Genomic DNA, 12,276 nt, shown 5'->3' with positions numbered 1-12,276 from the left:
CAGAACAAAAGCACAACCTACATCTCGGTACCTTCTGTTGGAGGTGAGGCAGGCTCAAATACCAAACCAGTCCTTGCTTCCGAGCTTAGTCCAGGTAGCAAGGAAAGAACTTTCACCAGCTGGGCCTCAACGAAGGAACTGTCCAAGCCTCGGGTTCACTAGAGACAAGGCAAGGAAATAAGGGGCAAGAAGGGCAGTTAGCATTTGAAGCTGACTGTCATTGTTGCAGGCACCAAATTTTGGCCCAATCCCTTCGATATCCCTCGGAGGGGACACAACCTGCTTTGGAACCAAGTCCCCCAGCCCCGCCTTACAGAAACGTCCCGCGTGCTGGCAGTGCCGTGCAGCCTTTGCCCCTACTTCTTCGCCCAGACACTCAGCTCCACAGCTCTGAGCGCATGATACTTCAAATCATTTTCCTATGGAAAGAAGACAGAAAGCTTTGAGCAGGAAGAAAACCCCTCCGCCTAGGAAAGCTTAAGCATCACCTCTGTGGAGACGTATTGTCCTTTTGGTTTTCCTTTCAACAAACCAGTAAATTTGCTTTGGACCAGCTCAGAAACATGTTCAGGTGCAGGAGTGCCCTCTTCTGATGTGGCAGGGCCCTAGGTGGTGAGCAGCTTCCACATCTGCCTGCCCTTGGAGCAGTTTGCAGCCGAACCCCCAGATCAGGTGTAAAAAAGCAGGAGAAAAAAACTGAAACGGGCCTTAAATCCTACTGCAGGAGACAGGCAGGGAAAAAAAAAAAATAGCTGTGTGGTGAATCGTGACTTCCCTTGGCCTGTTTCTGAGTGTCAGCCTGCCTCACTGCTGCCTTCCTCCGGGACTCCCCAGCCCAGTCTCCGCGCAGCAGGGACGGGAGGAGCTCAGAAGCGATGAAATTTGCTGCACGTGTCCAACCTGCTCTGCTCTCAGCCTGTTCAAAACGGGAGAAACGCTGCCAGGAAGGAGGTTAGGAGCGGTGTAACCCCTGCACATCCTCTGACTCAGTGCGAGCGCCTTGCCTCACCTCTCAGCCCCGCGCACGGCACCCGATCCGGCCACGGTCTCGCCCCCAAGGCTGTGCCCGTCTGTGGTGCCACCAGGAAAAGAGCTCCTGTGGGTGTCAGACACCGGCAGAACTGCAGAAATCCACCTCGACTTTACTTTGCCACCACACAAAGCCCTTTGTCCAAACACAGAAAGAGACAAAGGTGGGAAAAACCAAACCAGGATTGCCTGCACAACGCGGATGTGCCACCCAGCAGGTCCGGCCGCAGCTCCCCTCCCTGCCCGAGGCAGCTGGAGGCAGGGAATCCAGCCAGGGCAGGCCAGCAACGCGTGGTTTGACCCTTTACCCACGAGACTGCAAACCACAAGATTTCATTCTTTTAATAGAGATCATAAATCAGCTGTCCCAAACCTGCCTCCTCACAGTGAGATCATAAATCTGCTTTAATGGGGGTCAAAGACAAATTAAAAATTGAAGCCCCTCCCCACTAGCTTGCTAACAAAACCAGGAAAGCAAAGTATAAAACACCTTTAAAATTTATTTTGAGGGGTGGGAGGGGGCTGCAGCTCCACCTTTTGGCACAAAGTGCTTTGCATCCACATCTGCATTCAGAAAGCAAGCAATTTAATCCAGCTACAGCAGCCTGGGAGGCAATTCTTGCACTCTGCCCCCCTCAGATGCGGGGAGCCTCAGTATTTCCCACCAGAAATCTCACCTCTGGCTCAGTGTTTTCACGTTAAACACGAGCTCCTGGGCTACAGCAACACGGAACAGCCACACAAAGCCACCAGAGAGAGGTGCAACTGCTTTTTAACCACATTTGTTTCTTTATTGGATTTAAGGTCAGAGATGAGCAAGGGGAGAGGCAACAAACAGGGCAAAGGTTTTGGTTTTGATTCACCACTGGAGGGGCCCTGTTCCACACACGTAAACTGTTATGAGGGGTAGAGGCGGCTGGAGGGAGGTGAGGGAATCCTGTGAACGCAGACACCATGATGCTGACCCGCGATGTGACTCCGGCCTCCCAGACCAACTCTCCCAAGACACCAGTTGCTTGGCAGAAATCCTTGAAGCTCCACGTTTGACTCTCACAAGGGGCGATACTAAGCAGAGGTAAATCCTCCCTCTGAGAAGGGCCAAGACTCACACGTCACAAACGTCCCCTAAGCCTTCGAAGGTTGGAATCAGATGTCACAAATGGTTCCCTAAGCCATCAGAGGTTAAATTCAGAGTCTCAGCTTCGAATTGTTCCTCCATACGGTGAGGGGGCAAGGGGAGAGAGCTGCGTTCTCCATGCTGTAATCACTCAGACAACACAGTGCAGCTTGCTCTTACCGTGTTTGGCACCGTAAAAGCCGTTTCCAACAGAGAACGTCATTGAAAGCCTTTCTCCTAATGAAACGCAGAGGATTCAGAGTACCTCTCCCTGCATTTCCAAATTTCTCTTACAATTCTGCTTTCCTTCCCATCCAGCTCCCCCTCCCCTGTCGCAGCGGCAGCGGTAGATCACAGCCCCGCGGGTACAGCCCGGCGTTCCCTCCTGCTCAGATGTCAGCCTGCAGAGGGGCCCCGGGGCTGCCCAGCGCCGCGTCCTGCAGCCGGCCTGATGCCTTCCTCTTCCTCGGGGGCACGCGCCCTGCTGATTGCACACCAACCCCTCTGCTTCCTGACCCACCTGCTCCGGCTCTTTGTCACCGCACACGCAGCCCAGCAATCACACTCGCTGCGAGGAACGGAGCTTGCGTAGCCGTTTGCAAAGGGAGCTTCCTCTCTGCTCCATCTCATCCTTTCCCATGCCTGCACAGTTCCAAGGATCTGGGTGAAAACAACTCCATTCAGCTTGTTACACTGCATGTTTTTAAAATGGAGATGTAATTACACACAGCAGTCCTCTGAAGCATAGTGGACCAATGGAACAAACACACACACTACTTGGTAGCTTTAGGAAACAGGATTGCAAAAAATAAAACCAACCTTTCTTCTCTTCTCTGCCTGTTCCCAGAAATTGTAAGATGCTGTACTGTAGAACTGAAAGCATGTTAGAGGTATCTTTAAAAAAATGATAAATAACAAACAAACACACTGTGTTTCATATTGTCAAATGTAACAAAAACATCCCAGTCCCACTAAAACAGACAATTAGCTCAATTCACAAGTTTGTGGTGGCTTTTTTCCCCAAAAACACAAGTTTTTTTCTTGAAAAGATCCCCTGGACAGAGCAACTTCAGACTGTTTCTCCACGGCACACACTACTTCATTCCTCAAGTTTCAGTGCATTTCACAGTTAAGTGTCTTTCAAGTGTTTTCTTCCTTCCTTCCTTTTTGTTCCAAAAATAATAATAATAATATCTGTTGTCTGAAAAAAATCCCTAGGAGAAAGCGAGCAGAGCAGCACTTAAACAGCCACAGACCAGACAGGCAGAGGGAGCAGAACCGGATTTTCCCAATGCCAGACTGCAACCCGGAGCAGAACCTCATCCTGCCATTCCTTTTTATTTTCCATTTTTCTCTTCTCTGGTGTAACAGATAATAACACAGGGAGCAGCACAGCTAATACGTTCGTAGGTGGCTGCTGGATTTTCAGACTGGTTCTAAACCGTTCTGTGTAGGCAGAGCAGAGACCTGACACTGAGAACTGAAAGCAGATGATGTACCCTCCTTACAGCTGGAAGCTTGCAGAGCAAAATCACTTCGTGGGAAATCTTTATTAGTGAATCTTACAAGCGCAATCTTTCAGAAAAGGAACTGAAGAATGCTTAGGTAGCTGTCCAAGAGTGTCAGCACATGCTTTTGGTTTTGTTACCCAGGTGTGCTCCTAGCCTCCCATTTTCTTCCTCGTTTGCTTCGACCTCCGGGATTTCAGGATCGTGTAGTTTGCATACCGTGTGTACCGTTCTGAGAGGAGAGGAATGTAGAATGCGCGCAGCAGCTTTGAGGACCTGAAACCAGAAAGGAAAAAGGAAATCATCCTTAGAGTGCTCATCAGCCAACACGTTCAAACCGATACAAAAGAGGCTTTGCAGAAGATCTGGCTTGGTGACTCCGTGATACAAGGGATGTCAAGGGCACAAGCATACAGAGCCCAGCCCCGTTTTCTTCTCGGTGGTGGGACCAAAGCTGGTTTGTGACAGAATCACCAGCGGGAATCACCTCCGTTCTTCAGCCTGCCCACTATCCACTCCAGTGGGATCAAGGAGGAGGGAGGTCGGGAAGGTGTTGTAATTATCAAAGAGCAGACAGCGCGGCCCCGTGGGCCTTTGGTATCCTACAGATAGGCAGGCTCCCATTCCTCAGGGCACGTCACAAAGCTGCATTTACCTCCTGCCATCTCTTTTCTACCCAATCCTGCTGGTCACCTACTCCTCCGCTCCAGCCTGAAGGGCAGACAGCCACTGACGGGTACTGGGACTCTGGAGTTTTGCTCTCGTGCTGACCTTCTGCTGAGGATATTGAATGAACGGGGATGGACTGCCTTAAAGCCTAAGAGGCATTTTGCTGCCAGCGTTCGCTCCGTGCCCTGCTTGTGCTGGGAGCTGGCATTTCGCAGCACTTTGCAACAACGGGGCCAATGGAGTACTCAAGCAGGAGGGCTTAATGGCTGTATCAAATTAGGACCTTTTGTTTGATTGGTAATTGCTGGAGCTGTGCTAGGTGAGTACATTTTAAATGCACGCATTCTTCTACTGAGCAAAGCACTAGTAAAAGCCAGGCTTAAACGCGAAGTGGAAAAGCAATCCGATTTCCTCCATCAGCAACACCAAACCCTGCAAGATTTAAACTTTTGAGCAACGTATTGAAATCATGGCTGGACAGAGTCTGCCATCCTCGGCATTCAAGCTTATCTCCTTATCTCCTTGAGGTCAACTTGTTGGTATGTCTGCTAAGGCTCGATAGGCCACGTCTAACTCCATCTACATAAAGCTTGCAAAAGCAGCAGCAGCAGCACTCAGATCTGATCTGCAGCCCGCCAAGCGGTCAGGGATGGGATGCAGACCCAGGCTCACTGGTCACTGTAATTCTCACAGCTTTGCTGGTCACACAGCCAAGGCTCTGGACTCACAATTAGAGTCAATCTTTCAGAAGAAAGATGAATTGTGTTTTTTTCTGCTTATTGTGAGGCAGCACTGGATTTCTGTCAAAAATGCAGTCTAAAAAACAATGGCAGGAACTGCCCCTGTGAACTACATCTCCCAGGAGGCTCCCAGGGTCCTAGGACATCCTTACTGTAACGCATCTGAGAACAAGCAGCTCCTGATCTCCTGTTAAAAAACCATCCAGAAGCCTGGCACTATCTCTTTGCACTGGCACAGCACCACCTAGTACCAGGGTCCTGTTACATGAGGTGCCATACAAGCACCAGGCATTATTCCGTTGAAGTGTTCCTTCTCTAGACAACGCGACAGAGGGAGCAGTGTCTGTCCCATGCTGGAGAGGGGAAACGGAGGCAGAAAGTACTGTCTACCTGCAGAGAGGCCCAGGAACTCTGAATTCCCAAAATTCCCAAGTCCCACCTCTCCCTGTAAGAGTCTGCCTCCTTTCACCATCCAGAATCCTCTGGAAGCCTGGTTTTTGCCAAACCGTCAGCTGGTACTTTAGGATATAGGAACGGTGATCGCTTCGCTTTGTGAAGGGTCTAAATACCGTCACCGAGCTTTTTGTTCTTCACATTGGAATGCACCCAGCAAAGTTCCAAAATAAAAGAATTACTAGAAATGGGAGCTCTCCGAATTCCTGAGGTGCTAGAACTGAGAACATGTTCAAAACAATCTCTCAGTGGCAAATAACTAGGCAGAAGACGGTAATTTTAGTGCATTCTGAACAAGGAACATTTTTTGCAGCTGTCATTTCCTCGTGCCTGGAAATTGGAGGTCAGCCCTCCCTCCAGTCGCTAAAAGCAAAGGCGTCCCTTTGAAAATGAGTGCTTGCATTTCTTGCTCCAGCTCTTGTGGCTAACAACCATCATTGCTGGACTTGTTCTGGCATCTCCTCCTCTGAGCCTGACAACCCTCCACTGCTGCTCTCTGTTAATGGTGGGGTTTCGCTTCAACTCCCTTAGCAAAGAAAAAGAGGCAACCAGGTGCGTGATGCTTGGGATGCTGTTTAAAACAGGGAAAATGAAAAATAAGGAAGAAAATCAGCTTGCTGCTACCTTACAAGGAAGGGGGAAAAAACTAGCACGATTTCTCAGAGCTCAGAGTTTGTGCTTGGGCTAAAATTCAGTAACTGTGAACAGGCTCCCCAGGGAAGGAGTCACTGCACCAAGCCTGGCGGAGTTTAAGAAGCGCTTAGTCACACGGTCAGAATTTTTGGGTAGACCTTTGTGGTGCCTGGAGTTGGACTCGATGATCCTTATGGGTCCCTTCCAACTGGGGATGTTCTATGGTAGCCCCACCATACCTGCCCCACAGTGCTAAGCTCAGCCTTGGTGTTTGTTAAGCAGCAACTTCGTCACCAAAAAGAGACTGGGGACACAAGCACGAGGCCGGGCTCTCCGCTGCTGGGACCTACAGAGTTGCCGAGCCCTGGCAGCCTTGCTTCCAGCGAGAGAGTCCCGAGCAGCGGAGGCACCAGCACTCACGAAGCCATGAGACAACTTTCAAGTCAGGCAGGGAACCTTTACCTCCTGTCACCTCCCTTCATCAGGCTCAGCAACCTTAGCCAGCAGATGGCACATGGAAGGGGCCGGGATGACAGATGCCGGTGAATATATATAATATTCCGTTTGCATTTGCTTCTAAATTTGTCCCCCAGAGACCGTGAGCCTGGAGCCTTAATCAGCACCGAGCTCACAGCAACACGGTGGTAGCAAGATGAACTCCGTGATGGCTCCAAGGTGCGCTCACTCCCAGAACAGTGCTGCAAGGCTCTCCCAGGGCAGGCTCCAGCTCAGAGCCAGGCAGCAGGCAAATTCCCCCCACTTCTGGCTGAAACATGGCAGGATTGGGTTTTTTTGGTTGTTTGTTTCTAGGGAAACAACTGCTGCATCACCCAGAGCACTCTCCAGGTAGGACAGAGGTGCACAGCACGCAGTGGGCCCAGCCGAACTGGAACCACGGAGGTATTTAGTGCTGAGCAGGTTTCTGTGAGCTGCCTGCTGGACTTCAGGCGAACCTACCTCAACAGCTCTGCTCTGACACCAGGGGATGCTCGTCTGGAAAGGACGCAAGGACTGAGTGAAGATGATCGTGTCACCCCTCCCAAAGAGGCTGATGAGGAATGGAAGCAGTTCGAAACATGTAATGGCGCTGGGGCTTCTTCCTAACTGCAGAGGAAGAACACCTCATACCCTGAACTTCTCACCCCAAATAATTTAGGAATAAACTTGACAAGGAAGAAGAGAAGGGAATGGCAGAAGTAATAGGCAGGAGAAAGTTGAACCTGTGCCACAAAGGCATGTCCTAGTGCCTTCTGGCTATGGGCATACGCAGGAAGTTCATGATCAAAGCTCTCCGAGAACCCATTAACATTTGTACTTCCTCTAGGTGGTAAATTTTGTACCAACTGTGCACCTAACAAGCGACCTAGCTGCTTAGAAAACAAAAGCAGGGAAGCCATTTCATGTAACAAGGGGGAAAGCACCATTAACGGGAATGAGACAGTCTCCTATCAAACCAGGGTAACGATATTCTAGCACAAGGTGACTGAATCATTAATCTTGCACTGAGAATTTACTTTTTTTTTTTTTTTATGATGGAAAACCCAAGGGTGAGAACACAAGCGTTTGGAGCAAGCAGACGGCTCAGCCTAAAGAGCTGGAAAATATGTGCTCCTCAGCAGGGAGCTGTAATATATTTCCCCTTTTCTATGCCAGATTTGGAGTGCTCAGCCAATATAGAATTAAATGGACCTGGACAAAGCAGCTTCCTGAGGAGCATAATTAGCTGGTGGCTTGGAGTGCTCTCTAATTCAATTAGCAGCACCATTTATCAGAGCCAGCTGAGATTTACATTTGCACTTGCTGACGTCAATGTGAGACTCGCAGCGAGTCCCAGAAGCCTCTAGTTCAGCAGGAGTGAATTGAGCTGCTGGGGTCATTTATTTTCAAAGAACAAGGGCTATAGGGTTTGGGGTTGGTTTTTTTTGTTTGTTTTGTTTAAACGCTCCTTGCTCCGCAGCCGCTGAGCTGCAGACCTGAAATCTACTCTCGCTGCTCCCCTCCCAGCTTGGTTCGAAGCGACACGTCTCTTCTCTCCTCCCTTTTATTAAAAAAAGCTGTGCTTTCATAGTGCTTTTACACTTACTTCATAGGTAGCAGGGGGCACTTCCAAATCATTGTGTGGAAGCAGGTGCCGGATTTAAGACATGCGTCATTCCGCTGAGCTGGCGCGGGAGGAGGCAGGGGGAAGGCACATGCTCAGAAACGCAGCCGGGATCCTCACAGGCAGCTCCTGAGCCATCTTCACTCGCTCTGCCCCCAGAGCTGTGCGGCAGGCCCTGCGAAGAGCTCTCCCCACAGCCCCACCAGCCCGGGGATCCTTTCAGCTCACCAGTTTCCAGCACCTAACCCGTGGTTACGACCGCGTTACTGCTGCTCTCCTTCGGCCAAGCTACCCAGACCGATCGATTCCTCAAGTCTGCAAGGCAGCACTGCTTCGGCGCGCTACCCCAACAAGAACACCAAAGGGGTTTGGCTGGGATTTCCATACCTTCCCTGCCACCAGGCTTACTAGCAACTTTCTGGATTCTAGAAGTACTTGTTGCAGCCCTGACACAGCCTCAGGGTATCACTGATGCCCTCAGAGAGCCCTCCAGTTGGATGGAGAAGAGCAGTGGCAACTCTCAGCCTCTTCCCTCTGAGCTCTGCAGTGCCTGGTGCTCCGCAGACCGAGCTAAGGACAGCAGCAAGCAGAGGAAGGGCTGAGGAACAGCTGCGGCCCCAGACAAAGATGTACCAGGAGCACTTGCCGTACCGAGGAAGGTTTCCAACCTCACCAAAAGCACAGCAGCTAACGCCTGGCTCCGCAGGGTGAGGCAGGCCCCTGCATCTCACCCAACCGCTAGGCAGATCTGTCGTTGTCACTAGCTCATCTGCCAGCTGCCAACCTACGGCACGACTTGTTCCATTTCCCCCTGTGGGAACTGCCTGAGCCCCGTTATTTTATGCAAGTTCCAATTCAATCCCATTCAGGGAAAGAAAAACAAAGCAAACAACGCTGCCTTATTTTAGAAGCGCTGTGACGCACTCAGCGCAAGGAGCTGGGCAGACCCATTACGAACGTTTGCCGTGGGAAATCTTTGCAAGAACGCTGCAGCAAAATTCCAATACCGGGATGCGAAATAACGCCACGATATTCACCTGCCACTGCTGGTATCAAACTGAAGCTCCTCAGGCTCACTGTCAGCTGCTGGAGCTAACAAACTTTTGGTCCAGCTGGGGAGCTGCGGTACAGGGAGGGTCTGAGACTCCTGGCCACAGCCCCAGGAGCACCAGGCTCCAGCTGAGCCCTTTACTCACACATTCACCTTAGCTTTTTTCCACAGGCCAAATTTCCAGTAGGAACTGAAAAATATATTTCAGAACGATTCCCAAGCTGGCAATCCTAAAGAGCCTTTCTGAAACTTCCCTCGGTCATGCTGTTAGGGATGGCTGGCAAAAGATGCCTCGACCTTGTCTCTAGTACCCGATTTTAAATGTGATGCCCTTAAACAACGCACTGGGTGAAACGAGGGCGGCTTAGACCTTCCTGTGCTCCTTCCTTCTGCCCTTCATCGCTCCAGGAGTTATCCTGGTGAGCTGGGCACACTGCTAAGCATCTGCCCTGCCAGACAGGCCACGGGTCCTGGCTTCTTGTTCTTCCTCGGGAGGAAGAGGAAACGTGCCAGACGAGCAGGGTGACAAGGCAGGGGACACGCTGCCGGTTCTCTCATCCCTCCGCAGCAGCGATGTCCCCGGGTGAGCCCCCCGTGCCCTTCTCGCCCCCGGCCGCTGCAGCCGCCCCACCTGCCGAGCGCTGGAGGCCTGCTGAAGGCAGAGAGCACGTCGCTGGGAGCTGCGCTGCGGGAGCCCGGGAGGTACTGGCAGCAGGGATGGAAATCAGACCCGCTGCTATGGCAACCTGGCCTCCTCCACCGCTCCCCTCTCCTCCAGCTGCGAGGTGTTGATAAGGAACAGCACGGAGGATTGCCATGCCGCAAAAGAACAGAAAAGGAGGAGGCCGGCAGGAGGCACCAGCAGGACCTACCTGCCTCATCTCCTCTTGGAACTTGCTCCGCAAAGCCTCGTCTGTTCCAGCCACCCAGCGATGCGGCTGCAGCTTTTTTGGGAGGTCGCAGCAGCCGGAGAGATGCCCTTCCCTCCCCACCACCCCTGGATGACCCGTTCCTCGGTCTAAACTGGTGATTGCTTGCCCAGGGAGCCCCCATCCCTGCTGTTCTGCTCTTTCAGCTCGTTGTTACCACCAGCAGCAGTTGCAGGATCTCTGTCTCCAGCTCCTCACACCGAGCTGCTGCCCCACGGTGAGATTCTCGTTTTGCTACGAGCCAAGCTCTTACTTGCAGCGGTGACAGCCACGTGCTCTCCCTGTTCTCGAGCAGACACGAAGGATCACACACACACACCCACTTCCCCACACCGAGCGGGTCACCAGAGGTTGGCTGCAGGCTTGCCGAGCTGCTTAGCCAGCAGAACACACGCAGCTTGGGGAAACCTGGGTTCCGTTTAGATCGTCTAAACCCCAGAATGATACATCAAGTGATTAGACAGATTTTTACTGCTTAGCTTGGGAACAAGTTCCCAGCCTGAGTCCGGCAGGAAGCCCTTGGACAGCATCTCTCCCTAGAAGCACAGGGCTGCAACACCCCTACCTCTGTGCTCAGACGGTTCCTGAGCAGCCAGCCAGATGTTTGAGCCTGGCAAGGTGCCGACTGGGCTGTAAACAGGGGAATTCTTTAATCCTACCCATTTTCCCTAATAAGAAGAGAAGGGAAAAGAAGAAAAAACCTTTTTTTTTCATAGAACAGCTCACATGGCAACAGCAGTGCAGCAGCGAAGAGCGACAAGGGCTCGGTTCAGTGCTGAGCTATGCGTTTCTCTAGGGTAACTCTCGGCACTCAGGGCAGCATTGCAGGCTGGAGAGGGGTCAGGACTGAGACGGTATCAGATGCACAAGCACCTGACAGGAAACACCCCCAGCTAAGTTAGAGATGAACAGAAAGTCCTGGCGACAGCAGAAGATTTGAAATGCCTGCGTTCCTACTGTGGCACGGCAGACAACTCCCAGCGAAAGCAGCAGATGCAGCGTCCTGCTGCTTCCAGAAAGACGCTAGGTTGTGTTCAGCAGGACACAGCCTCTGATGGGCTACAAAACAGATTCAGAAAGAGAGCAATGATTTATACATCGTGAGCTTTCATCAGAAGCTCAGAGGCTACGGGTGGGAGCTGAAGGAGATGTGGTGCAATAACCCAGAACGCCCCATGAGACAGACCAACTGCTTCTCTAACAAACACCAGCTAAGTACAGGAAAAATGAGCAGTAGTGGAAAGGAGCCACGGAAGACGCAGGACATCCTGGAGAAACCTGCGAGATGTAGAGCCGCAGCAGAATAATTCACTTAGCTTTCATCAGGCAGGCTGGCATGGCAGCCTAGTACCTCTGAAAGCCCCTCCAGCAAATTACATTCCCATGGTTGACCCATTTGGAACTGATTCAGTGCCTCTGACCGACTTCAAAGGACTTGAAATCGGGTCCAAACAATCAAGGTTCAGCTGTTGGGCAGAGGACAGCAAGATAAGCCAGCTTTGGAAGCATCAGAACACGGCTTCGAAGCAGAAGTGTATGTAGCTTCAGACACACAGGGGGACAGGCTCTGCGAAAGGAGCCTTCTGCGATCCTCTTGCGCAGCTGCCTCTTTTGCCTCATTAAGTGTCATTGGCCATCCCGTTCTCCCTTCCTCAAGCCCTCCTCTACCACAACAGCAGGTCGCTGGGCAAGCAGAGTTCATGGAAAACCGTGCCAAGGAAACTTGTTTGTGTCGGCAAGCTGGCAACACCAGAGCAACCCCTGGGAAAAGCGTATTATCACTCCTTCTCTGCCCGACTGCTTTCACCAGCCCCCACTCCCTGGAGGGGCCCGTTAGGAGGAAGTCATGAAGGTCTCGCACAGAAAACAGGAGGGCACTGAACCCTGTGTTAATTTTTGCCGGGTTGTTTGTTTTTTTTACAGAGACTTTTCCAGTCAAGCTCTCTGTCCTGCTATGACAGCTTCATGACCCAAGCTTGAAGCGACTGAATAACATCCCTTACAGCTGAGGGTTTGGCTCTGTAGGGATGTGTTAAAAACACCCCC

At 51.5% G+C, this 12,276-nt stretch overlaps 1 protein-coding gene across 1 annotated transcript in view; it reads right to left on the bottom strand.

The window, feature by feature from the left end:
* Positions 1–3,681: 3,681 nt before the first annotated feature.
* The window catches only part of ALG9 (ALG9 alpha-1,2-mannosyltransferase), a 30,151-nt gene continuing 21,556 nt past the window's right edge, over positions 3,682–12,276 (bottom strand). The window contains exon 15 of the mRNA XM_083808578.1: positions 3,682–3,930. Coding sequence (XP_083664704.1) covers positions 3,807–3,930 — 124 coding nt within the window. The 3' untranslated portion in view covers positions 3,682–3,806. The remainder of the gene's footprint in view (positions 3,931–12,276) is intronic.

This window comes from Anser anser, assembly GCF_964211835.1.
Source record: "Anser anser genome assembly, chromosome: 22".
Taxonomy (NCBI): domain Eukaryota; kingdom Metazoa; phylum Chordata; class Aves; order Anseriformes; family Anatidae; genus Anser; species Anser anser.
Note: the sequence above shows the minus strand (reverse complement) of the source record. Positions and strands in the feature narration are given on the sequence as shown.